This window comes from Syzygium oleosum, unplaced genomic scaffold (assembly GCF_021117445.2).
Source record: "Syzygium oleosum isolate NSW1041296 unplaced genomic scaffold, Sole_v2.1 Sole_v2.13, whole genome shotgun sequence".
Taxonomy (NCBI): domain Eukaryota; kingdom Viridiplantae; phylum Streptophyta; class Magnoliopsida; order Myrtales; family Myrtaceae; genus Syzygium; species Syzygium oleosum.
In genome coordinates, this window is record NW_026607497.1 from 2,691,227 (window position 1) to 2,715,270 (window position 24,044).

General features: G+C 41.0%; 4 protein-coding genes and 1 pseudogene across 7 annotated transcripts; 3 read left to right on the plus strand and 2 right to left on the minus strand.

Annotated features, from left to right (window-relative positions):
• Positions 1-347: 347 nt before the first annotated feature.
• On the plus strand, positions 348-3,954 carry LOC115687708 (lysine-specific histone demethylase 1 homolog 2). Its single transcript, XM_056317308.1, has 3 exons — positions 348-464; positions 564-2,449; positions 2,643-3,954. The coding sequence occupies exons 2-3, from the start codon at positions 928-930 to the stop codon at positions 3,368-3,370; spliced, it is 2,250 nt and encodes a 749-aa protein (XP_056173283.1). The 5' UTR covers positions 348-464; positions 564-927; the 3' UTR covers positions 3,371-3,954.
• A 911-nt stretch (positions 3,955-4,865) lies between these two features.
• On the plus strand, positions 4,866-8,084 carry LOC115687709 (uncharacterized). 3 transcript variants are annotated; one of them, XM_030613346.2, is made up of 5 exons: positions 4,866-4,997; positions 5,676-5,962; positions 6,110-6,232; positions 6,972-7,262; positions 7,623-8,084. In XM_030613346.2, the coding sequence occupies exons 2-5, from the start codon at positions 5,714-5,716 to the stop codon at positions 7,824-7,826; spliced, it is 867 nt and encodes a 288-aa protein (XP_030469206.1). In that variant the 5' UTR covers positions 4,866-4,997; positions 5,676-5,713; the 3' UTR covers positions 7,827-8,084. The 3 variants fall into 3 exon arrangements, with proteins under 3 accessions (XP_030469206.1, XP_030469207.1, XP_030469208.1); XM_030613347.2 differs by having other exon boundaries at positions 4,910-5,221; XM_030613348.2 differs by lacking the exon at positions 4,866-4,997 and adding an exon at positions 5,355-5,537.
• A 97-nt stretch (positions 8,085-8,181) lies between these two features.
• Positions 8,182-11,555, minus strand: LOC115687672 (uncharacterized; annotated as a pseudogene).
• On the minus strand, positions 10,928-13,254 carry LOC115687714 (uncharacterized). Of its 2 annotated transcripts, none has more exons than XR_004006489.2 (4): positions 13,076-13,254; positions 12,101-12,332; positions 11,498-11,611; positions 10,928-11,397 (listed from the first exon to the last, which is right to left on the minus strand). XR_004006489.2 is itself a non-coding variant. In XM_030613353.2 (4 exons), the coding sequence occupies exons 1-3, from the start codon at positions 13,084-13,086 to the stop codon at positions 11,555-11,557; spliced, it is 300 nt and encodes a 99-aa protein (XP_030469213.1). In that variant the 5' UTR covers positions 13,087-13,253; the 3' UTR covers positions 10,928-11,397; positions 11,537-11,554. The 2 variants fall into 2 exon arrangements, 1 of the variants encoding a protein (XP_030469213.1); XM_030613353.2 differs by having other exon boundaries at positions 11,537-11,611; positions 13,076-13,253.
• Positions 13,255-15,732: 2,478 nt separating this feature from the next.
• LOC115687679 (ADP-ribosylation factor GTPase-activating protein AGD5-like) lies at positions 15,733-22,049 on the plus strand. Its single transcript, XM_030613310.2, has 11 exons — positions 15,733-15,895; positions 16,639-16,697; positions 16,892-16,982; positions 18,000-18,054; positions 18,135-18,225; positions 18,342-18,555; positions 18,909-19,119; positions 19,330-19,508; positions 19,786-20,031; positions 20,113-20,171; positions 21,617-22,049. The coding sequence occupies exons 1-11, from the start codon at positions 15,845-15,847 to the stop codon at positions 21,777-21,779; spliced, it is 1,419 nt and encodes a 472-aa protein (XP_030469170.1). The 5' UTR covers positions 15,733-15,844; the 3' UTR covers positions 21,780-22,049.
• The last annotated feature ends 1,995 nt before the right edge of the window (positions 22,050-24,044 follow it).

The following is a 24,044-nucleotide window of genomic DNA, read 5'->3' on the forward strand; positions in this document are numbered from 1 at the left end:
CTCGACTACACGCCGAGGCTTGAGAGATAGCTTGATTCACCGGTTTGTTGTCAATTTGAAATGACAACCACACCAATTTCCCTTTCTTTCATTTTTTTTACCAAACCATATTGAACGCAATAGGTCATTAAATTAGAAATTAATCCTGCTTGGTTTGGACAGGAAAACAGAAAAAAATAAAAAGAAAAAAAAAGAAAGGTAATTATTAATTTGTATTTTGTTTCCTGAATTGACACGAATAGAAATCAAGAAAAAAACACGTATTCTGTGTATTCCCATTTATTGAGGCCCACCTCAGGATATTAGGCGGCCCACAAGGATCCTTAAGTTCCCTCCAATCCAATTTCCAATTTAACTGAGTCAACTCGTTTCCCCTATTTTCAAAGACGCTCTCGATAAACCCTAACTCGCATCCAGGCAGTTCGGCCAAATTTCTCCAAACTTTTAGCTGTATTTGGACCCAGGTGAGCGATTCGCCAATTATTGTGTCTTTGCGGTCTTTCTCGCATAAAAAAGTTTCGTGCTTCACATTGCGGGTTTCATTAAATCTCAAAAATTTGAAGAATGGAGGCTTGTTGAGGCGCATTAGAGTCACTCCACGTTTTCCCCTTCTTGCAATGCGGTTTTGTTGAGTGTTTGATGATTTATGGAGTATATTGGGTTTGAATTTGTACGTGACATGCTTTTATTGAATGTGATAATGGAAGTGAAGATCATAATGTGAATTGTGCGAGGTTGTTCTTTTAGCAATAGAAGGCTGCCTTTTGAAATGGAAATGCTGTGGGGTGGTTCTTCTGGTGTGTTTTTGGTGTCTGTTTAGGAAAGATTGCCCATTTAATGTTCTCGCAACGGAAATAATGAGTGGGATTCCCAAAGATATGTTTTTTGGATAAGGCGCAGATAGATCGAGGTTAACTGGAGGCAAAGATGGACGGATTATTATCTGATGGCTTAGTTCCTAAGCGGTCGTTGAGAAAAAAAGCAGGTAAGAAGAATTACAACGAGAACTTGAATGATGAACTGGTAGATTCGCACTTGGGTGGTGTGTCAAGGAAAAGGAAGAGGACAAGGGAGGATTTGGAGAAAGAGACTGAAACTGAGGCCATGATGGCTATCTCTCTTGGCTTCCCGATTGATGCGTTGCTTGAAGAGGAGATTCGGGCTGGAGTGGTGAGGCAGTTGGGTGGCAAAGAGCAAAATGACTACATCGTTGTAAGGAACCATATACTGGCTAAGTGGAGGAATAATGTACAGATGTGGTTGTCAAAAGATAGGATAAGAGAGACCGTCAGTAGTGAGTACGAGCACTTGATTTGTTCAGCCTATGATTTCCTTTCATACAATGGGTATATCAACTATGGGATCTTGCCTCCAATGCCTGAAGAAGTTGTTGAAGGGTCTGTTATAATTGTGGGTGCAGGACTTGCTGGGCTTGCAGCAGCGAAACAGCTGCTTTCGTTTGGTTTCAAGGTGCTTGTTCTAGAGGGTAGAAATAGGCCCGGGGGTAGAGTCTATACTCAAAAGATGGGTCAGAAGGGTGATTTTGCAGCTGTGGATCTAGGTGGCAGTGTGATTACAGGCATTCATGCTAATCCTCTTGGGGTTCTTGCTAGGCAACTCTCTATTCCTCTTCATAAGGTCAGAGATAAATGCCCTTTGTATAAACCTGATGGCACACCTGTCGATGAGAAAACCGATTCCAAGGTTGAGTTTATCTTTAACAGATTGCTGGACAAGGTCATGGAATTGAGACAAATAAAGCGTGGTTTTGCGCATGATATCTCTTTGGGCGCTGTCTTGGAGACACTGAGGCAATTGTATGGTGTGGCGAAAAGTAGAGAGGAAATGCAACTTCTTGATTGGCACTTTGCAAACTTGGAATATGCCAATGCTGGATGTCTTTCAAATTTGTCGGCAGCATACTGGGATCAGGATGATCCTTATGAAATGAGTGGGGATCATTGCTTTCTCGCCGGAGGGAATGGGAGATTGGTAAAAGCTTTGAGTGAAGGAGTTCCTATATTGTATAACAAGATTGTGAATACGATAAGATATAACAATGATGGGGTTGAGGTAATTGCTGGGGATCAAGTGTTCCAAGCAGATGCAGTCCTATGCACTGTACCGCTTGGTGTTTTGAAGAAACGAACCATAAAATTTGAGCCAGAATTACCTCCAAGGAAGCTTGAAGCAATTGAAAGGTTGGGTTTTGGATTATTAAATAAAGTGGCGATGGTTTTTCCTCATGTTTTCTGGGGAGAAGATCTGGACACATTTGGTTGTCTCAGTGAAGAGGGCCAAAACCGTGGAGAGTTCTTTCTGTTCTATAGTTATCACACAGTTTCAGGTGGTCCCGTACTTATTGCACTTGTGGCCGGAGAAGCTGCCCAAGCATTCGAATACATGGATCCATGCAGTTCACTCAGTCGTGTGTTGAGCATACTCAGAGGTACTTTAAGTATCTTCAAGGGCTTTTGACTTGACTAGCTTATTTTTATGCCACTGATTTTTTTAAAAGACAAGAATTGTAGGGCTTCTTTTCTTTTCAATCCGTTTTTCAGAATGTTCCATGTCCATTCTGTTGTTTTAGATTGTTTTTTGGGGACGATTCTTGTTTTAGAAGTTATTTTTGGTTCTTACAGGTATATATCATCCAAAAGGCATTGATGTGCCTGACCCCATACAATCAATATGTACAAGATGGGGAAGCGATTCCCTTTCTTATGGTTCATATTCCCATATAAGAGTGAACTCGTCTGGTATCGATTATGACATACTTGGAGAGAGCGTGAGGGACCGGCTTTTTTTCGCTGGGGAAGCCACAAGTAGGCAATACCCAGCCAGCATGCATGGTGCCTTCTTGAGTGGCTTGAAAGAAGCTTCACACATTTCTCGTGCTGCCAGGGATTGGGAAACCACTCCAGGAAAGTTTTTGCAGAGAAATATCGGGCCAAGCAGCGATTTGCTGGTGGATTTGTTCCTGAATCCTGATTTAGCATTTGGGAATTTCATGGTCATTTTCGATCCTTCAAATGATGACCCAAAATCAATGGCCATATTGAGAGTTAACTTTGACAGTAATAAGATCAGTTTGCCTGGCAATTTAGATAGCTTCCATGAGCACTCTACTAATGGACTGTCGATGCTCTACACAGTACTGACATGTGAAGAGGCTAAGGACCTGCAATTAATGAATGGGGGAGATGACAGCAGATTATCGTACTTGACTAAGACACTCTGTTTGAAGTTAATGGGGCTTAGTGCGGTGGTAAATTTTGCTAACTCCTTGATTAGCAGCATTGCCAGCGCCCGGAGAATTAGGAGCAAGAATCATCTTTCCTGTGGATATAAGAACAATGTACATACTTAGCTAGCCCTTGGTACCCTACCAATTTTTTACCTTACATAGATTTGGCAACGATTTCATTATCAAATTTAGGAGACACCAAAATTTATTGCAGTCTGAAGGACACTGATTAGGTCTGCTGAACAATTTTTTGCGTCTGATCAATGGCCGTTTTCGGAGAGGTAATCACCGAAGAACTGTCTGTGATGTGTTGTGGAGTAGCTCAAGCAATGTATTACTCACATTTGCAGAAGAGGAGGAGGAAAATTTTGCTGGACTCGCGGGGCACCCGTTGGTCCTGGTCAAGCTTCACAGTAGGTGCTTTTGTGCTTTTCTCCGGCCTTTTCGTCTCTGCAAAATGCGATTGTGTGTACACTCTTTTGGGATGTTGTTTGTAAAAGTGTCGATAGCTGATGCCGAAGAGACGGTTGATTTCTCACAATTTTGTGATTTGGCGAGAGAAATCTCCATTACAGAAGGCTCTTTCTTCATGACCTGTTAATGTCCATTGCATGTCTCTCTGTTTCTGCTGAATTGTGTGAACTTGCTAAATGATAGCTGTATTTAGGGATACTAGACTTCGATTGAAATGGCAGCAGCGTTTGTTTGTGAGTGGGTCTTTCTCTAAAGCATTCCTAAGAAGACACATTGCCTTTACTATATTCTATAACCGAAATGTTCTCGAGACACTTGTTAAATAATTAAACGGGAAAGTATTATAATTTTCAAATCATAATCTTTTTCTTATGGAATATGTAACTAGTCTTCTGAAAATCGAAGGTATCCTTATAAGGAAGATTTGATATGAGCTACGGCGGCATTCCTCGACATTTCCCTTATCATGTCGCGGTGCAATGCGATAAGTTGAGATTTACTAATTTAGAAAAATCCCTAAAAGCAATCGATTGGCAGAAATTTTTCTAATGATGCTATATGCATTAAATATGTTTTTTTAGAAATTTTCTATAATGAGATGACAAGTCACGATACGAATCTGCAAGAGCATTTATCCACGCGTCTTTGATGTTGGAGAACAAATTAATGAATTTCAACTTCCTTATCATTTCGATGTAACTAATATTTAGTCATATCATGCTAGGTATGACGATTGTTTTATTTAGTAGAAGTTATTATTCTTGAGATTATTTATCATGGGCGTGATTTTCATTTGATAATTATGTTTTACATTCCTTATTCTACAATACAACCATATCATGCGAAAAGCCGAATTTCGGAGGTTTAGTTTTAAAGGTTTCATCTATTTCGCAGAAAATGAATGATTTCGAAAATATTTTTTTTAAAAATAATCGTATGTATTGTTTATTAAAAAAATAAACGAAAAATATTTTTATCATCCACTACAATGTCTAAACATAATTTGTTGTTGATAATAAAAATATTTTCAATTGATTAATTATTTTAAAATATATAAATCATTATTTTGAAGAAAATACTTTCTTAAATTGTGATTGTACATCTTGGCGGATAATTATCCAAAAACAAAAACAAAAACAAAAACAACTGTAGGATGTACGGACACAGATCGACAGTCGGCATACTCGCCTTCATCATTTCGCGTACCGCTTCCTTTCGACGATCGCAGGCTGAAGCTCCTTCGAACTCGAGACGCGACCGTGTCTCTCCGCTCCTGGCAAGTGTTTCTTCTCTACTTCGATCAGCGAAGAGTTCTGAAATTTCTCTGCTTTTCGATTCTTCCTCGGCTGCTGTACGCCCCCGTTCGTTTCGACGATAAGTTGGTAGTAGAGTAGCAGCGGCACGAACAGGGGTCGATGACGTTGCCGATGTCCGATTCCGGTTTCCTGGTTTGTACTAGCTGAATACTTGAGGATTCCGTCGATCGCGCCGTTGCGGGAGGTGGGCTTAAGCTTCAGTCGTCGACAAGAGCTACTTTTGTTGACTTAAGAAAGCTCGGAAAGCTCCGAGCTCGCTTCTTTTTTGTATTGTGGGTGTGTGTGACTTCTCTCTTCCTGAGCTCGCTTGGTGAGTCCTGGAAATTATGGAATTCTACTTGCATCGGTTTCTTCGAATTTGCGACCACCCGTGTCTGAAGTGGATATAAATGGTCGCGAAAGAGAAGAAACAGTCCCCCCCCGGTTGCACGAAAATTGAGTGGCTATTGTCATTGTCTCTTAGTGTGAAGCATTCGGGCGAATCTTGTTGTTGTATCGAGGTTGTAAAATGCGTGCTTTAGTTCCGTTTTTTATGGTTTGGAATAAGATTATGGATGCATTAGAAAACTCGGGGCTGATGTCCGATCCGTTGGTTATGTTGGCCTAATTTTCTCAAGAATTTTATGCCATTTTTGCAGGTACCAATTCTACTCAAGTGAAACAAACAACCACGACAATGAATCCCGGACAGCTTACTCTTCTCGGTTCCACAATCTGTGTGATGCTCACGACGCACTTTTCTGTACAGCTTCTTTCCGAGCATTTCTTCTATTGGAAGAAGCCGAAGGAGCAGAAGGCCATAATCATCATCATCCTTATGGCCCCTGTATATGCTCTTGACTCGTATGTTGGTTTGTTAGACTATGAAGGAAGCAAAGTGTTTTTCACATTCTTGGATTCAATAAAGGAGTGTTATGAAGCTCTGGTAAGGACATGATATTTCAAGTCACATACTCCAATTCATTCATCGACGTCGATTACTCCATCACAATATGTTGCATTATTAGAAGAAGACTCATGCAGGTGGTGAAGTTATCTAGATGAATTGAATGTTTGTGCCTATCATGTGCAGGTGATTGCAAAGTTCTTGGCTCTATTATATAGCTACTTGAACATATCCATTAGCAAAAACATAGTCCCAGATGAAATTAAAGGGAGAGAGATTCACCATTCATTCCCAATGACACTCTTCCAGGTAGAGTTTGTACATATGTTCTCTTCTTGGGTTACTTTATGAATGTCCGCGACTCCGCATGGCTACATGTTGCACTTTCAGGAACATTTAGTGTGGCTGGGGAAATTTACATCAGTCAATGGCAAATGCGTGTCGTTCAATCGTCATTCCGTTTTATTGGATGTCTACGTATCTGTCTTGAGAAATTCGTTGGAAATCTAGAAGGTTTTTCTAATCCCCTAATGCTTGGAAGAGGTCCCAAGAGCTCAAATCTTCAATTAATAGTGTGCAAATTACATATTATATCCCACCTATATGATTGCATGCTATAAACTTCTGAACAGATATGAAGATGAGCGTGGCAGCCTTATTTTTTTGTAGGTGCAGCTCTTGAGGGGTTAATTTATCAAACTAAATTCTCTCAAATAGCATGCACGGCGTGTTGATGTAATGAGAACGAGAAAATTTTCTGACGTATCGGTACACTTTAAAGAGCAACATATTTCATGAGACCACTGATGATGCTCTTTAGAGATGGAGCGTACTATACATTCACTCTAACTATTAAGGAATCACCTTTAGCATTGTTAGTAAGAAGGTTTGTTATGCAATGATTAAAATTTTGATCCATTGGTCTCCATTTTCTTATTACGCTAATTCAGGCATTAGTACTGCCCTTTCTGTTTCTCTACAGTTTGAGTCTTTGAGATATGTTAAAAAACACTTGAGTTCAACCCATGGTTCAATCTATCAATTGCAGCCCAGGACAGTTCGTTTGAATCACAGCACATTAAAGCTTCTTAAGTACTGGACATGGCAGTTTGTGGTGATTCGGCCTTTGTGCTCCATCCTAATGATCACTTTTCAACTCTTTGGAATATATTCAAGCTGGCTCAGCTGGACATTTACTATTGTTCTGAACATTTCAGTCTCGCTTGCTTTGTATTCTCTTGTGCTTTTCTGCCATGTCTTCTCTAAGGAGTTGGAACCGCACAAGCCTCTTGCCAAGTTCTTGTGCATCAAAGGGATAGTATTTTTCTGCTTTTGGCAGGTAAGCTTAATAGCCATACAGTTATCCTGTTATCTTGGTGAATGAGGCACAAGCCAAACAGATGCAAGTTCTGCTTTTTCTACCACCGACTCTTGTTTTGTTTTCTTTTAGGTTTGTCCCCAATATTTCGAAATTCCTATGATATTTATCGTTGGAGAACTTTTTTTGTAAGATTATATGCTCAGGTCCCAGAGAACTTTCAAAAACCTGTACGCTTTGCTTTTCAAAAGGCTCGACTTTTTATTATAATGACCAACCATATTGCAAAGCTACAGATCCTAAGTGATTTTTATATGATATGTGTGCAATTGTGTGTGTTGGACATCAATTCAGCGATAGCTGTTGCGACCTATCCTGCAGGGAGTGGCACTTGATATTCTTGCAGCGCTGGGCATAATTCGGTCTCGCCATTTCTGGCTGGATGTGGAGCACATTGAGGAAGCACTTCAGAATGCGTTGGTGTGCATAGAGATGGTTTTCTTTTCTTTCTTTCAGCAGTATGCATACAGTGTGGAGCCATACAAAGATGATTCGACGACAGTTGCCAGCAAAAAGAGAGAGTGACTTTGGATACATCTCTGGTGGGGAAATAACAATCGCGTATGGTAATTTATTGTAGCTGCTGCTTGAGAAATGCTGATACCGGTTTCATTGAGTGTATGCCTCCATATAAAATGTTTCTGAGCTTGTTTGAGTGTACCCATGGAGGAACTTAGGCGAAAACTGAAATTTTGGATGCCAGGTCCTCTGGGTGTAACGGTTCCTTTTCTTCGCCATCTTTTAGGTGTTTTGCCTATCGAAAGCTTCAGTTCCAATTTTTGTGATTTTACTTTTCTCGACTTCGTTGATGGTGTATGTACCTCGAAATGCTGATACAGCAGAAAATTAGCCAAGCTTGCTCTTTCGGTACATCAAAGAATGGGAAATTGAAGTCGCTGCATAGATGGAACACAGCAAAAGCGGTTGATGCTAACATTTATAATCTATTCATCCTCGTCTTATTCCTGTCATGTACAAGTTAGAGCACCCTGAATTTGAAAAGTTCATCACCACATGAAAGTACAGGCTTCTCTCTACATGTCGGAGCTTATGAAAGTATTTTCACTGCGATCACGTTCTCTGTGCGACGACTCCGTCCTCAGTGCGAAGATTCTTTAGCCTTCTGCAAAGAGAGTGAAAAGCTTCAAAGAGGGCGAATGAAAATTCCTCGTAGTCACTTTTACATCAGCGGAGTACATGAGATGAATCTAGGACTTCCCCGACTGCCCTCTGATCACACGCAGTTTCACTTGTGTCACAACTAACCTAAGATTGGTAACGGTACCGCTCGTGCAATGACACAGGTGTGACAAGGATGAAACTTAATATTGTATATATGAACACAAGTTTTTCTAACATCGGATTAGAGACATAATGCAATCAAATGCTTTCACACGCACGATAAATGGTGAACCCAACATCGGGTGCTCAGTGAAATTTGAAGAAAGTAGGTGAACCGCCAGAAGATTGAAACTTGTCGTCCTAACATGCAATAATGCAATAATTAAGTACCTCTTCCTTCTTTTCATTCTTTCCTCTTGTAAAATACTTGTAGCCCCCATAGAAGAGTAACCCCCCAGCCAGTTAAGGAGACAATTACGAACTGCAAAGGCATGACAAGCCCAATGAAGCATGCCATCAGAGAAGGAAGCATAAGAAATACAGCAGGAGTCGCATTGCAACGAAAGACTGAACAGAGTGGGCTATGTCAAAGATTTCATCAACAGCAGATGCACAGATAGAGGAATCTTTCCTATCATCGATGGAGCCTGATTTAGACTGCGTAAAACTAGATGGTCAATCAGTTCTTTTCCAAACCATTGTCCAAGCAACAGATCATAAGTTCAGGAATCATCAGCAGCCCGCATTACAGGCAATTTTCAACTTCAAATTCATAAACTTTGGCTGACACAAGCAACAGCAAAAGGCTAAAAGGTGTTAATTTGAGTTATGTTCTTGGCGGGGAGAGTGTTTCTTCAAGTTCGAAGGGATATATGTAATTGTCTAGCTCTAACTAATTCTTGTGGAAATAAAATCTTGCCCCTGATGGTATACACACAATAGAAGTTCTTTCGCAAACACGTTAAGGGTCAACTCTAATTCTCAAATGTAACACTAGGACGACACCATTGCTGACATACTGCCAATAAGATCATCATAATCCCAAAATAGTAGATATCTATCATCATAGTATGATGAAGCAAACACAAAGCTGGGACAACTTACATGTTCCTCTTTCCACTTTGAAGGACTCAGTGGGTCCTCCCAAAAGTTCACCTTTGGCGGTCCATGGTGTTCTGCATCAAGAGATCCCCAGAAGATGTAAGGATATAAACCAACTCGAATGCTTCCCTATAAATTTCTCATTGGGTCAAGTCGCATATCAAACGAGCAACCATCGATTGTACAAGAACGTGATATGCTAATGAACAGAATCATTTCTCACTTTCTCAGAAGACGTTCGACCCAAATTTTCACAAAATATTCAAGCTTTCAACTCAAACAAGCACGAGAGGGAGGGAGGGAGGGAAGGAGGGTCAACCTCCACCGCCGGCCAGACCGCGCCGATGAATGAGAGTAGCAGCTCCAGGCGCGGAACAAGGAGCAGATGGTTTCAGAGAAGAAAGCCGAGCCGAAGTCGCAGCTTGGCGAGCAGCAGCAGCAGCCCACGCCGCCATAGTTTGAGGCCACTTCCGATGATGCGTAACGCGGGGAAGCGAAGGTGGAGAGAGACAAGTACGAGGATCGCACTTCGAGCACGTCCCAGAAGCTGCGAGAAACTCTTTGAGAACGAAGTAGAATGGTGTAGCAAATATGGACACTTCGAGAAATGGATCATTATAAAACAAAAGTATTCTTTTTGAAACTAAGATTCATGGTCACCATATGACTAATGAGTCGGTCCAATATGAATTTGTAACTTCCAATACGGTGATACATTCTTTTTGGCCAAACAATAATTCTCATTTTTTCCCATTAACAGTTGACATTGAACCTTGCTCAATTTAACTCTGTCTGATGCTTTTCAATATCACCCCCTTGGTTGAATATATTGAAAACACAATAAGTCTACGTAACTTTACTGGAAGATTCTTTCATCAGGTAAAGAAACTTTAGGAAAGTAATTTGAATTTTAGGGTCACAATGATAGGTTATACAGTCAAATTTCTTCCATATCTAATGTCTACTGCAGCTAAATGTGAAGAAATATCAACGAAGATGTTTATTGCATATGCTGACTATATGCTGACTATAGATCACACTCAACTCAACGGCCGATCATGTCGAATAGACCCCACAACAAGACCCCCGGAATTAATAATTGAGATGTTATTGTTTCATATAATCTATACATCATGCAATAACTTCTCGAAAATTTTTATGTTCTTTCCGTCATGGGTGTTTTGCATAGTCAGTATAGACTTGATCATGGGCTGAGTCCCTCCTGGAGTTTGCTACCAAAGTGTAGTTTCCTTGTAGGAGAGTATACATTCATTAAACCCCAAAAGGACTCCAATTGATTAATTTCTCTAGACTTGAGTCCTTGTCCAGTCAAAAGTAAACTCGAACCATACAAATGATCAATTGTCAAGAAAAACAAACCATACATATATGCTCATTCCAGATATTAACACAAAATCTCATTTCAGGAAACCCACTATTGTCAATAGCTCCATGAGGCATGAGATGAAATACAACGCAAAGACAGCAGCTGGCAGCTTGTATAGGAGTCAAAATGTCAAGGAGTGATCTAAAAAACACGTCATATATAACCCGAACACCATGCCTATTGCACAAAATGCGCTCGACTCCAAAACGTACAAGGAGCAGTGGGCTAACTCCAAAAGGATTAGATACAAACGCAGAGAAAAGCATCCCTTCCGATATGGTTAAGAGGTAGAGTAACATTTCCCATTCCATTGCCAGCTGATTAGTTTTGCCGATGGATACATGGAGAAAAGAAGGCAAGGAAGTTCCTCAGCAAATCAGTGCACATGCTGCAACCAGCTTAACCGGACACTTCTGGAAATGCCTATTTAACATATTTACAGTGCTGATCATGTGGGACCATAGGAACTCAGCACCTGTTTTGAGTCTGCAAAAAAGAGTAACTGAATTAGGTGAGAATGCATGTAGACCAACGAGAAGTGAGTGTAGTTCAGGAAGCAGGTAACATGTAACAATTCATCAATCACCAAATCCGAGAGTTTAGCATCAAACTGATTAGCACTAACCAGTCCCAGGAAATTCCATCACAGAGACAAGCTAGCAAAAAGCAGTTCCAGCTCCTCATCTTGTGATGCCGTTCTCTGCATACGAAATAAAGAATCGGTAGATCAGCAACTACTCCACAAACTGTTAAAATCAAGACACGCTAAATAGGATTGGAAACCTAGAGAAGGCATTCCATGAAGTGCATGTATTGAAAAGAAAGAGACAAAAGCAGGTTATCAAGCAAAGAGATAATATAAAACACCGAGATTAAACAATTCACTTCATTCGCAACATTGAAAGAAATAATTTCGTATCCAGCAAAAGAAAACAGATGAAACAAATTTCCATAGAACGGAAATATACAGCTTCATAGGTTAGACTGAAAAATACATTCCAAAATAAGAAAAAAGGAGGAAAAAACTAACAACCCAATGATAAAGAACAAAATATCAACGTACACCAAGGTCTTCGCTAAACCTAGTGTTGGAAACTAAAGCTGCTTATGATCCTCATCTATTAAAGCCAAAACCACCTAAAAAAGCAAAGCATATTCCACATGCAACTGCGAGTCAAAGTGCAAGCACCTGAATTGTCATTAGTTGCAATAACTTGTTGAGAACCTTCAGGCGATGAGTTGCATATGTGCTATTTGCAGGCAACTGATTCATTCTCTTCATCTCCTTGTGAACTGCCGCCTGCTTCTCATCAAACCCAAGCGGCTTCCAGGTATTAACAATCTGATTACTCTCTCTATTTTCCATGGCCTGATTTTGAGGAGTTTTGTCCGCAAACTGATTAAGCAGATTCCGCCCTCCGCTGAGCATTCCAATGCACAATCAGAGAAAGATACAAGGAAACAGCATGAAGCCAAGACTCGTAAACTTCTTCGATTAGGAGGAGAGAAGTGCAGCCAGTATTCTCTTAACAAATTTCCCGAGATTTAAATCTCGTTATGTATAGTGCCGTTACCATTTCATTGGTCCTAATTTAAATCTGTAATCAACATTACACACAAAAATCTCTCTCCTTCCATCATTTTAACTTTGAAACTTCCACCTCTAAAAAAGCCAATGGGGAGTCAAAAACCAATCTCTAGACGCAAAGGTGACTGAAAAACAGTAGGCAGGGAGATGGACATATTGGGTAAGGCTACAACATATTCAACCATCTCTCCAAAACATTTTGTCAGAAACATTAGGAGGAGGAAAAATTCTTGGAGCTAATAGCAACACATCCGTCTCATGATACAAGACAAGCCCAACAACATTGGGTGCAAAAACAAGACGCGGAGAAAGACTTTCCGGGCAACAACATCTTCCAACAGGAGGAAACACGTTCAATTTCGCGAGCCAAATTGGCATGTTCGTAAGCATGATCGAGGCACAAGCCCTCGTTAACCATCTAAGCATCAAACGACGGCGAAACCCAACGCTGACTTGAATTTTCTTTCTTACCCAGGATCGCGAACGGAATGAACAGCCTTCTTCAATTCAAGAAAACCACGCATGGGTATAGCTAAAGATCAAAAAAATGAGAATGGAGATCGAATTGAAACCAACCTGTAATCCATCGCAGGTAAGGATGCAGAGACAAGTGGTCTTAAAGATTCGTTCTTGGGAAACCAACCGTAACAAAGAACATGCGATTCTTCTCAACCTCGGATTCAGGAGAAGAACCTAGAAAAGTGAAAAACTTCACCGCTCAGCACCAATACGACACGGCGTCTGCGTATGCGGGTGCTGCCGCACTATTTAGGGTGTCGTTTCTGCCCAACAGTAACGATGGTATCCTGTCAAGTAGATTAGATTTAACTATCCTATAGGTAAAACTGAAGGCTAGATTGATAAAATAAAAAAATAAAAAAAACACGTGGCGAAAAATTAAGTACTGAAATTATTGATCAAATATGTAACTGTGATCATAATTGATGGGGCTTAATAACATAATTACAAGGTTCTAATTAAGATGCTATCAAACAGTTTAATCTCATTAAATGCTAAACTTTTTACTTATGGCACTTAAATTGGATCATTAAATAGATGGTAATACCTAAGTTAGTTGAATTTAGACAGCAGGCTCAATGCTTCGAGTCCTCTATACTGTAATTGGAATTTTTAAAAGAGGGATAAGCTTGATTGGTAGTCAAGTCCTCTGCATCATACGGCTTTCTTTTTTATGTGCCTATTGATCATTTCAATTCCAAAGAGCGAGTATTTTATCGACGAAACTACTGACATGTTTCGCTCGATAAAAATCAGTTGCTACTGGGTGGTGGAAATTCGGGATTGTCCGACATTATAGAAGGTTTGAGAGATACAACAAGATAAGGACTGATGAGAAAGCCATTGTGCAAAACCAACACGATCTTATAATGCCTTTGGGACATTATTAACTCAATGATTAGGGAGAGGGAAATCTTAAGCTTTTCTTTTTTTGTCCAGTGGAGGAGTCATTCTTCACGTGGACATCGCATGGCCAGCCCCCCCGAAATGTCTCCTCTTTTCTCCATCCAGTACGAGTCGTTCGTGCAGAGAGGGACGAATTGACTCCCACTCAAAGACTGAAAACGGGGTTCTCTTCTTCGAGCCCCACTATCGTCCATGTATAGGGGCTCCTCGGCCCACTGCATTGCCACCTGCAAAACAAGGATTTCCCATCTGTCTCCGTCGATTTTGAGTGCGAAAAGATTCAAATCGAAGTGGTTCGCATGGATAGCTGAACAGATTCTCTAAACCATTAGATGCCAACAGGCATGAGGCCCTACTGATGAAGGGATTAGGGATGTTGTCGGAGACTATCAAGTCCGGGGTTTGATCCTCATGAGTATCGCACACATGTAAAAAATCACAAAATAAATGGAAACTAACCATTTTTCTTGAAAATAATTTTCGTGGAAAAAAAAAGGTTTGAGTATATTAGTGTCACGGTGGGAAAAGTTTAGAATTTTTTTGTGATAGACAAGGGGTATTTTTGTGTACAAATTTGGAGTTTTGATGGCAAAAAAAAGTTTAGAGTATTTATTATGTTAGGATTTAGTTTTTTTGTTTTTTCAATCCTAGTGCGCTTTTCTTTTAATCTTGAACAGTTGAGACTTTTCATAATATATAAGAATCCACACATTGATTCGCGGGAAAACACTACCAAAAACTCCAAACTATGCTACTTGTGACAAATTTACCCTGAACTTTTTTTTTGTGACGTGAAAAACCCCAAACTATACCACTTGTGACACATTTACCCCACAATACATTTGTCTAAGGGCGTTTTCGCCTTTCTCTTTTTTCTGTTTTTTTCTTTTTTTTGTTTCTTCTAGATTGACGCCGGCGAGGGCCGTCCTCGCCGGATTTGGCGAGGGCAGCCCTCGCCCGACTTAGGCGAGGGCTGCCCTCGCTCGCCTAGGCGAGGGCGGCCCTCGCCCGATGCCGGTGAGGGTCACCCGACGCCGGCGAGGGTCGCCCTCGCCGGCTTCCCTCCGTAGTGGGAAGAGAAGAAGGAAAAAAAAAACATAAAAAAGAGAAAGACGAAAATGCCTTTGGACAAATGCATTATTGGGTAAATGTGTCACGAGTGGCATAGTTTGGGATTTTTCGTGTCACAAAAAAAAGTTCAGTGTAAATTTGTCACAAGTGGTATAGTTTGGGGTTTTTGGTAGTGTTTTCCTTTGATTCGCAAAAAAAAATAATGATTAGGTTATTCTAAAATTTAAATAATTTTTTAGATTTTGACAAGAAAACGAAAAAGTTTCTTCTTACGACAAATCCAAACACACAAACTTACGGAGTGAAAAATCACGGAGTTAGCAGGAAGACTAGATCGATAAAGATGAGAATATCGTACTAAGCCTTCTTCGAGTTGAAATCTCAAATCAATAAATATCTTCGCGATATTCTCAAAGTCAGTCATGCATTTTTTTTTTTAACTTATCCGAAAAGACGGACTGGTTGAGCTAAGCATGGATACGAAGATGAGATCAATCATGAGATCGAACTAGAGAATCTATTTCTCATTTACTTGCCGTTAAAATCCAAAATGCAATTTCTCGAAAAATGAAAAGAATTGCGCACATTTTCTTATTGGAGACATAAAAAACCAAATCGATAGGAAGTAAAAAACCAAGGGAAAAAGGCCAAAGACTGTGAAAGACTTATTAGGACTGCGCTCCGATCTCTCTCTCTCTTCTTGCTTTCCTCTTGCTGGTCGAACACAGAGAGAGAGAGAGCGAGAGAGAGAGATTCGGAGATCAACCTGTGTCCGAAAGCCTTCTCTCTCTCTCTCTCTCTCTCTCTCTCTCTAGAACCGAAAGCCTCTCTGATCTTCGCCCATTCGACATGAACGGGAAGGCCAACGTCTCCAAGGAGCTCAATGCCCACCACAGAAAGGTTCGGCCCTCGTTTCCCTCCGTTTCGTCGGCTTTGACCCCCGCGCTCTCGCTCCGGCGGTCGTCGGGGGGGAAATTTTTTTTCGCGGGTTGACCCCGGCGTGATTCCGCCGCTCGATCGTCGCCCGCCTCGTGTTTGTTTTCAGCTCGCGTTTCTTGGTCTCCGGAAATGACGGCTTCGATCTTGTTGTGCCTTTGAGAAGTAACGAACGGTTTAGATTGAGTTGAAAGCATGTCTGCGGCGGTAGATTGATCCGAAGCGGCTCTTGCGCTTGATTCGACTGGCCCCGCTTTGAGCAAAAGTTGGTTTTTTTGCTTCGTCAGATTAGGAGGATCATTTGCTGTGTGTGTCTTGCGAACGCAAGTAGTGTTTGTTCTAGTCCTATGTAGAAACCGTGGGATTGTTGGGCAAGGTTGATTTGTTCGGTCTGATGGTTTCTCTGGCAAAGTCCTGTTTTGGCTTCCGTCTTTACTTTTAATGTGAACATGGATTTAGGCTTGAAACCCGGAATGGGATAAGCCGGAAATCAATCTGCAGAACATGTCTTTAGACTTCTCTGGCGCAAAATGAGAGAGAAAAGAGCTTCACCACCAGAAGAAGCACGTGATTTGTGGAGATCCAATCTCTCTTCATACTTGCTTTAGCCCTTATGTTACTGTGAAAAGTGAAACTTCATCGTTTTATCCTTTACTGGTATTCCTTTTTCCCCATCCAATTTTCATTTGCTTTAAAAATCTATGCAGATTCTCGAAGGGCTTCTCAAATTGCCTGAGAACAGGGAATGTGCTGATTGTAAGACCAAGTAAGTATCAGTATAACTGTATAAGGAGAGATAACAGAAATTGTGTGCAGTTAGATTACACTTGAATGTTGATCGAAGTAGGAAAAGCACAAACCTATCGGTTCAATCAGTTCGGCAGTTGATGATTTAGCCATACCGCTACCTGTCTCCTCCTTGCACCCATTATTTGTAGCTAAAGCTAATGTTTCGTGCAGAGGTCCAAGATGGGCTAGTGTCAATTTAGGAATATTTATATGCATGCAATGTTCGGGAATCCATAGAAGTCTCGGGGTACATATATCAAAGGTACTATTTTAACATTTGACAATCTGATGTTTTTACTTTTATTGTATGATTTATGAGATTAATTGAGAGTTTAAGTTGCGATACTTAGCTTTTGTACGAAACAGTTGCGGTACTTTGTTGAATAGCAAAAACACCATCGGAAATCCCTGTAGCAAATAGACTTACGTTCTGGCGGAGTTATATCTTTGTAGAGAAATTCAAGAAGCTCGTGTCTCTACTTTCTTGACACTCTCTCCAGCAGATAATGGAACACACTACCCCTGATATAGTTGGCAGTGATGGATGTCCCTTTTGAGTGTATCATCATTCTTAAGCTTCATGTCCTTGACTAGTTTCAAACCTGTGGGAAGAGAAATGCCGATGACTGTAGTAAAGGTGAAATTCACCCTCTGACAGGGTTAATATGGTGATTTGACATGGGTTATGATCCCTTCTTGGTTCTTTAAGTGGAAATGCTGTTCTTCTTTTCTCCCAAGCTCGTCAGCTTTTAGAAAAGATAGAATGATTGATCATTTGGAGGTAATTCTGCATGTGAAATTGTTTGTGTGTCGTATCAGAGCCATGCTACTAGCTATATCTACTCACCAAGTGCTGGCATACATCAAACATGCTCCTGAAGATATAATGCAATACTATTTATGAAGTTAATGCCCTTCTGTGTAATTTAAAGGGCAGCAACCTTGCATTTGAACTCGATCTTCAATTGTTTCAGCTGAAGTTTGCTTTTGAAACCATACCTAGACTTATCAATTCCCTGCTGTGTGATTCATGGAAGTTTTTTAGAGAGTAATCTTGGTTAGATAACCTTAAAGAGTTCTCAAGTTGGTTCTGCCATTGTTTTTGAAAGTAATATCAACATCATTCATCAGTTATGTAAGCGAGATGACAGTCCCTAGGTCTGCTCCTTAGTCATGTAACCCATCTCTGTCGCGATTGCCTTTGTTGATATTTTGAATGCAAATGGTAGAATACAAACGATCGATGGATGTAGTTATCATGTTCAAGCTTTTGTTGCAGGTCCGATCAGCTACTTTGGACACGTGGCTTCCAGAGCAGGTTGCTTTCATACAATGTAAGGCAGATCTTTCCCATGATTGATGTCAGTTTGGTCTAAGATTGAGAAAAAGCATGCTAATACCCGCAGCTGTGCAGCCATGGGCAATGAGAAGGCAAATAGCTATTGGGAGGCAGAGCTACCCCAAAATTATGACAGAGTGGGAATTGAGAATTTTATTCGTGCAAAGTATGTGACGTACTTTTGCATCTCTACCCGTCATTTTTGTTGTGTTTGTCATGGCTCCTTAGATTAGTGCATTATCCATTGCTTCATCCAATGCTGTTTACTGGTTATTTTCGTAGATATGAGGAGAAAAGGTGGGTTTCCAGGGATGGAAAACCCAAGTCACCTTCTAGAGGACAAGAAGAAAAGGATACTGTACAGTGGCAGAGACCTGGCGAAAGAAGTGCACAGAGATTTTCAGGCAAGCCCGAGAGTTCATTTGAGCAAAGGAGGACCAGCCAAGCCTCTTTTACAAAACACAGCAATCCTGTTCCTCCTAAAGGACCTGATCAGGTATCGGCTTGTACACCCATAGCATTTATTGGTCGGAGTTAGATACAGATTTTCAATTCTGGAAGATCAGGACTAATGTGAGATACGACGACAACCCATATTATAGTCTACTCATAGTTATCTTAATCACCGGATGTCCTAAGGAAACTTTTTTTTCTCTAGGAATCCACGAAGATGTGCTAAATTGCGTCATAATGTGGCATTTTGTCTCTTTTAACTTGAGAAAATTCTGTCTACACTTGGTGGAGTGAGTTATAAGGAAGTGTGGTATACAATAATGCTTATGGCAATTTGAGGTTACTTCGTCCTCTTAAAACTCAAATCACATAATATATGATGTTCGTGACAAACAGGTCACTGCCGGTCCAAAACTGCAAGATGCTAAAAAGACGGAAATGGCTGCGACACCTGTTGAAGCAATAAAAGAAACTGTAGATACTGCTCCGGCTGCGTCTCCTCCCAAAGTTGATTATACTACTGACCTTTTCAACCTGCTATCCATGGAAGCTCCAAATGAAAAGGGTTCAGAGGCAGCTTCCACAGATGATTGGGCTGGTTTTCAAAGTATATGATCTCTCTCTCGCTCTCTCTCTCTCTCTCTCTCTCTCTCTCTCTCTCTCTCTCTCTCTCTCTCTCTCTCTCTCTCTCACACACACACACACACGAGGATTGTTCTAGCTTGTTCTTTCTACTTGGTTTTACGTTAGCAATCTCGACGTTAATTTAAGAGATGCTGGTTTCGTTGTTGATATCTGTTGTACCTTTAACATCCAGCTGCTGGAGCGGCAGCCAAAACTGAGAGAGAAAAGTCCAATAACTCAAAACCTGTTGAAAGTAGCACTCAGTCCACTTCTGGCTTTGAGGATCTTTTTAAGGACGTCACTCTTGTTCCCTCAGTTTCAGAGAAACCTCAGAAAGATGTGAAAAATGACATAATGAGCCTTTTTGAGAAGGTATATGCTCGATCATTTTCTTTTGAATGAATTCTTTAAATTATATTCTCTCCAATCTCGCTTGTCAGTTCAATTTCATTTGAACTTTAATGTTTATATTCTAGGTATGCATGTTGGTGGTCTTATGTTATATGAACAATGCAAAACAATTGCCAATCTCTACATGGAAATGTCGACAAGACTCTTTTTAGGAACTATGTCCTGTATTTCCGTAGTCTTGTTATTGAGTATCTCGGAACAGTATATGTGACAGTGAGATGGTTTATTGTATTTGCAGAGCAACATGGTTTCGCCATTTTTGATGCATCAACAGCAACTTGCGATGCTGGCACAGCAGCAGTCCCTTCTCATGGCTGCAGCAGCGAAATCTGGTTGTGTGGATCCAAAAATTCTTGGTGCTACACAGCAACCTGGTTTAAATGGCACTAATTACCCTATGATGAACTGGCCCAACATGGGTCAACAAGTTCCAGGGAACACATATCCAATAGGCGGACAAGCAGATTTACAGACATTCATGCTGGTATGATATAATGAGGCTTACGCTAATTGCTTGAGCTTTTCAGATTTAGTTTCTGATCATCATATCTATTCTTATCATTAGACGAGCAACCTACCAACTCCACATCTGTTGGGGAACTTCTCAGACAATTCGACATCAAGGTAAGCTATTAAACTTTACATGCTCGTGAAAACTTGATTGAAAAATTAACAAAACGGACTAGGGATTGTGCATGTGAATGAATCCTGGCTCGAAAGCTTTGCTCGTCTGTGTCTTCGTTGTGAAATGAGTCCAGATGAAGATCTTTTCATTTGACATTTTGACACTACCTGAGACATGATCTTCTTGTACTTGGCAGTATACGAATGTCTTCCCTGCGGCTGATAAGTGGTTCTCTATTACTAGGGTTTCAAAACAAGCACGTCCTTGAGAGTGCTTCATAGCGCTCAGCTAAATACCAAATTGCGTCAATACTTCAACCTATATTCTTTTTATAATTGTTAATCAAACGCACATCCTTGTTAGCTCAGCCTCAATAGTTTCTCTTTTTCTTGCGATGAGTAACTCTGTGTGCAGGTGTTACAGTGAAAACTCTGCTTCACAGACCCATTACCTGTTCCGTACAGGAAACATGAATCTTTTCCAACCAAGTAAACATAAAAGATATATTATTTTTTCTCTCCCGAGCATGATTAATAGGGATGGAAAAAAGTTTACATGGTATTTATTTTCAAGGATCTGACTAATGACTGCTCTTAGGTAACTTGCTAAGAAAGTATTCTCAAAACACTAACCTTTTTCCTTGATATGTAGTGTTATGAAAACTGAATCCTTTCTTTGAGAGTATGCCTGGCAAATACTTGAGAGCACTCTTTAACATGCATTGTTGATAATTTATCTATCTTCATGGGGTCAAAGGGGCATAGACGGTGTGGAGATTTCAAGGAAACATCTTCCTATGTCAGAACTGTTGGATCATATTTGCTGTAGAAATTAGAAATTGCCAAAGTGATTGTGCCAATATTTTGGGTTTAGTGGTTAAAAGGTGGACTAGAGGGGCGTATTCGCACGTATCATATTCGATTCTCAAGTAGGAAATACTTCAAAGAGAACATACAACCTTTTCCTTGAGCATCTTATAAACCCACATCTTTTGCACCCAATTGCTATCTAGTATACAATTTGCACATTTTGTCTTCCCCGTCACTACAAAAAGAAAGAAAGAGGAAGAAAAAAAGCACACAAATAATAAAAGAAACTCAAGTGCTCAATAACGAAAGGACCGTTTTTGCACAAGCTTCATATGATTGCTGTTGCAGTTTGCACTGTAAAGCTGAATCTCACTGACTGTAGATGGACTGGTAAGAATTTCCAAGGGAAAATGAATTATCTCGGCTAAATTGTTCATGATGGAATCCTGTAGTGGTTCTTCACATTCTGGTGCTTACTCAGTTTCTCCCTGGCATTACTGTTCTTGTTTTATTATAGGCTAATGTTGCTTTCATGTCGATACATTTATCTTATTTGATGCTTTTCTTGACCGTATCAGAGAGTATAAACTGTATGATTATGGCGGTTAATTTCTTCTCCTGTTGGCCTTAAGCAGCATGTATACGATGGGGCAAACTATCAATGTCAATGGTCTCATGTCTGCTGGGGTTACCAACCATCAATCGACTCCCACTGTTGCATCTGCTTCTCCTTCAACACAATCTGGGAAAGAGTTTGACTTCTCTTCGTTAACCCAAGGCATGTTCTCAAAACACTGAGTAAGTTGCGAATGCAAATATTATACAATCAGGAGAGAGCAAAATTTTATAGGGGACGGTGCTTGGAACTTCTTTTGTAAGCATGGGTCATAAGCAATTTGTTAAGGGTTGATTTGGTTTTTCCGTTCACTTATTGGGTGGTGATTTGTATGGGTAGCCCTTCTGAGTAATAAAAAGTAGCTCATATTGATTTGAATGTCATCCTCAAGACTGACATGTTTCATGTATTATTGTTGTTTGACGAAATCATAGGTCTGACATTGTGTGTGATTCTATGTTTGCCTCTGGTCCCTAACATCTTGCGCTACAAAGGGATATCTCCATGGAAGCCCAGGCTGGGCTTTCCTGCTTCGTTTGATACGTAGTCTCTTCCTTTTCTTTATTGCTTGGGTTCAAAATACTCTAGCTTGGTTGAGTTAAGAATATTAGCATAGAAGACATGCTGCATCATGGATTGAAAAGTTTGATATGCGGAAGGCACAGAAAAACACTGCTATTGTATAGGTTTTGCTGTCCATAACAATCGGATGGTCAAGACTGAACTTGGGCTAGATGTGGATGGGAGAAGTAGAAATTGGTTGCATAATGGCTAACCTATCAAACAGGTGGTTTGGATCGGGGTTGGGTCATAAATGATCCGATCCAAATTGATCCATTAACCCGTTTATGATCATTTATTCATAATATAAATCTATTGACCCACGCTCGATTCGACCAACATTGCTAAAACACTTTAATATTTAATTCAATGTAGGAAAACTCATTACCAAATTGAAGTGAGCGAGCGAGATCTAGCGAGAGTGAGAGAATGAAGAGAGTTATCAAGCTAAGTTGGGTCTAAGTAAATTGTAAACCTATTTATAAACTATTTATGACTCATTTAACACTAATATTATGTTTAAACCTGACTCATTTACTTAATATGACTAACTTATATAATAAATCAGCCCATTATATATGGGTTAAAAATGGATTTATAATTCATTTTGACAGATCTAATAATTGTTTCATATAGGATTCATCACTATCATTGTTTGTTTCACGGAAAACATTTTTCTCGTTTTTTCGACATTTGGATCACTTAGAAAAATGAGTCAACCGAAATTGTTTTCCCAGTCAACGAAAAACCTATGCTTAAATTTAAGAAAATGATTTTCTCTATAAAAAAAATGAAAAATCATTTTCCAAAATATAACTGGATATTGGCATTTGGACCAGAAACTTTGCGTTTGGGCACGGGAATCCCAATTCTTGTTCTCGGGCCCTTGGCGGCTAACTTGGGTCTAGAGGCCGAGGTGGAGACCATTGGGGTCCATCAAGGCCAAGCCTTGGGTCTAAAGAGGTTGAGTTGAAATCTCAGTGCTCGACCTCGAGTCAATGAGGTTGAGCTCAGGAAAACAGCACCCGTAGCTGGGTACCCAACGCCTAGGCCCGAGTTCGCAGAGACCAGGCCTAGGAACTCGGTACTTTTGCCTGACTCCTCGCCACTTTGGCTCAGGTTCACAAAGGCCAAGCCCAAGACCTTGGTGCTTCCACTCGAGTCCCCGACGATCGCTCCTGGGTCCATTGAAGTTGGGCTCAAGACCCCAGCAACTAAGATTGGGTCCTCGGCGCCTGAAACCCTAATGCCCGTGCTCGGGTCCCTAGTGCCCACGCCCAGGACCATGAAGGCCAGGCTAAGGCCCAGACCCTAGTGCCCAAGCTCGAGTCCATCAAGGCTGGGCTCGGGACCCCTGTGCCCATGACTGAAATACCCCAACGCCCAAAGCCCGGGTCCATCGAGGCCGGGACTGAGACCCTAGTGCCTATGCCTGAACTTGGTTGCCAAGGAATCGGGTCCATCCTCAATGGACATGAGCCCGTCCTCAATGGATCTAGGCATAGGTGTTTGGGACCCAAGCACCAGCACCAAAGTCCCCGGCAAGGCCTCGATAGACCTAGGCCAGGGGGTTAGGAACTAGGCACTAGCATCGAGGTCCATGGCTTGGCCTTGATGGACCCAGGCTCGGGGGTCGGGGGACCTAGGCACTAGTATCGAGATCTCAAGCCCAAGTGCAAGGACTCGAGTTTGGGCATAAGCGTCGAGGTCCAAGTTCCAGGCCCAACCTCGATGGACCTGAGCCTGAGCGCCGGGGTTCAAGGTCTAACCTTGATGGACCCAGGAGCCGAGGTTTTGGGCATGGGCAGTGGGGTCCCAGGCACAAGCATCGGGTTCTTGGGTTGGCCTCTGTGTACTCGGGACCGTTGCCTGTGCTCTTGCCCTGG

Excerpts from the sequence above, each read along its gene's own strand:
- LOC115687679 (XM_030613310.2), top strand. The coding sequence starts at position 15,845 with ATGAACGGGAAGGCCAACGTCTCCAAGGAGCTCAATGCCCACCACAGA. Across the intron at positions 15,896-16,638 it reads TCAATGCCCACCACAGAAAG|ATTCTCGAAGGGCTTCTCAA; the intron begins GTTCGGCCCTCG and ends AAATCTATGCAG. Across the intron at positions 19,120-19,329 it reads TGATTGGGCTGGTTTTCAAA|CTGCTGGAGCGGCAGCCAAA; the intron begins GTATATGATCTC and ends TTTAACATCCAG.
- LOC115687709 (XM_030613346.2), top strand. The coding sequence starts at position 5,714 with ATGAATCCCGGACAGCTTACTCTTCTCGGTTCCACAATCTGTGTGATG. Across the intron at positions 5,963-6,109 it reads AGGAGTGTTATGAAGCTCTG|GTGATTGCAAAGTTCTTGGC; the intron begins GTAAGGACATGA and ends TATCATGTGCAG. Across the intron at positions 6,233-6,971 it reads TCCCAATGACACTCTTCCAG|CCCAGGACAGTTCGTTTGAA; the intron begins GTAGAGTTTGTA and ends TATCAATTGCAG.
- LOC115687708 (XM_056317308.1), top strand. The coding sequence starts at position 928 with ATGGACGGATTATTATCTGATGGCTTAGTTCCTAAGCGGTCGTTGAGA. Across the intron at positions 2,450-2,642 it reads TGTGTTGAGCATACTCAGAG|GTATATATCATCCAAAAGGC; the intron begins GTACTTTAAGTA and ends TGGTTCTTACAG.
- LOC115687714 (XM_030613353.2), bottom strand. Across the intron at positions 11,612-12,100 it reads TGCAACTAATGACAATTCAG|AGAACGGCATCACAAGATGA; the intron begins GTGCTTGCACTT and ends TTTCGTATGCAG.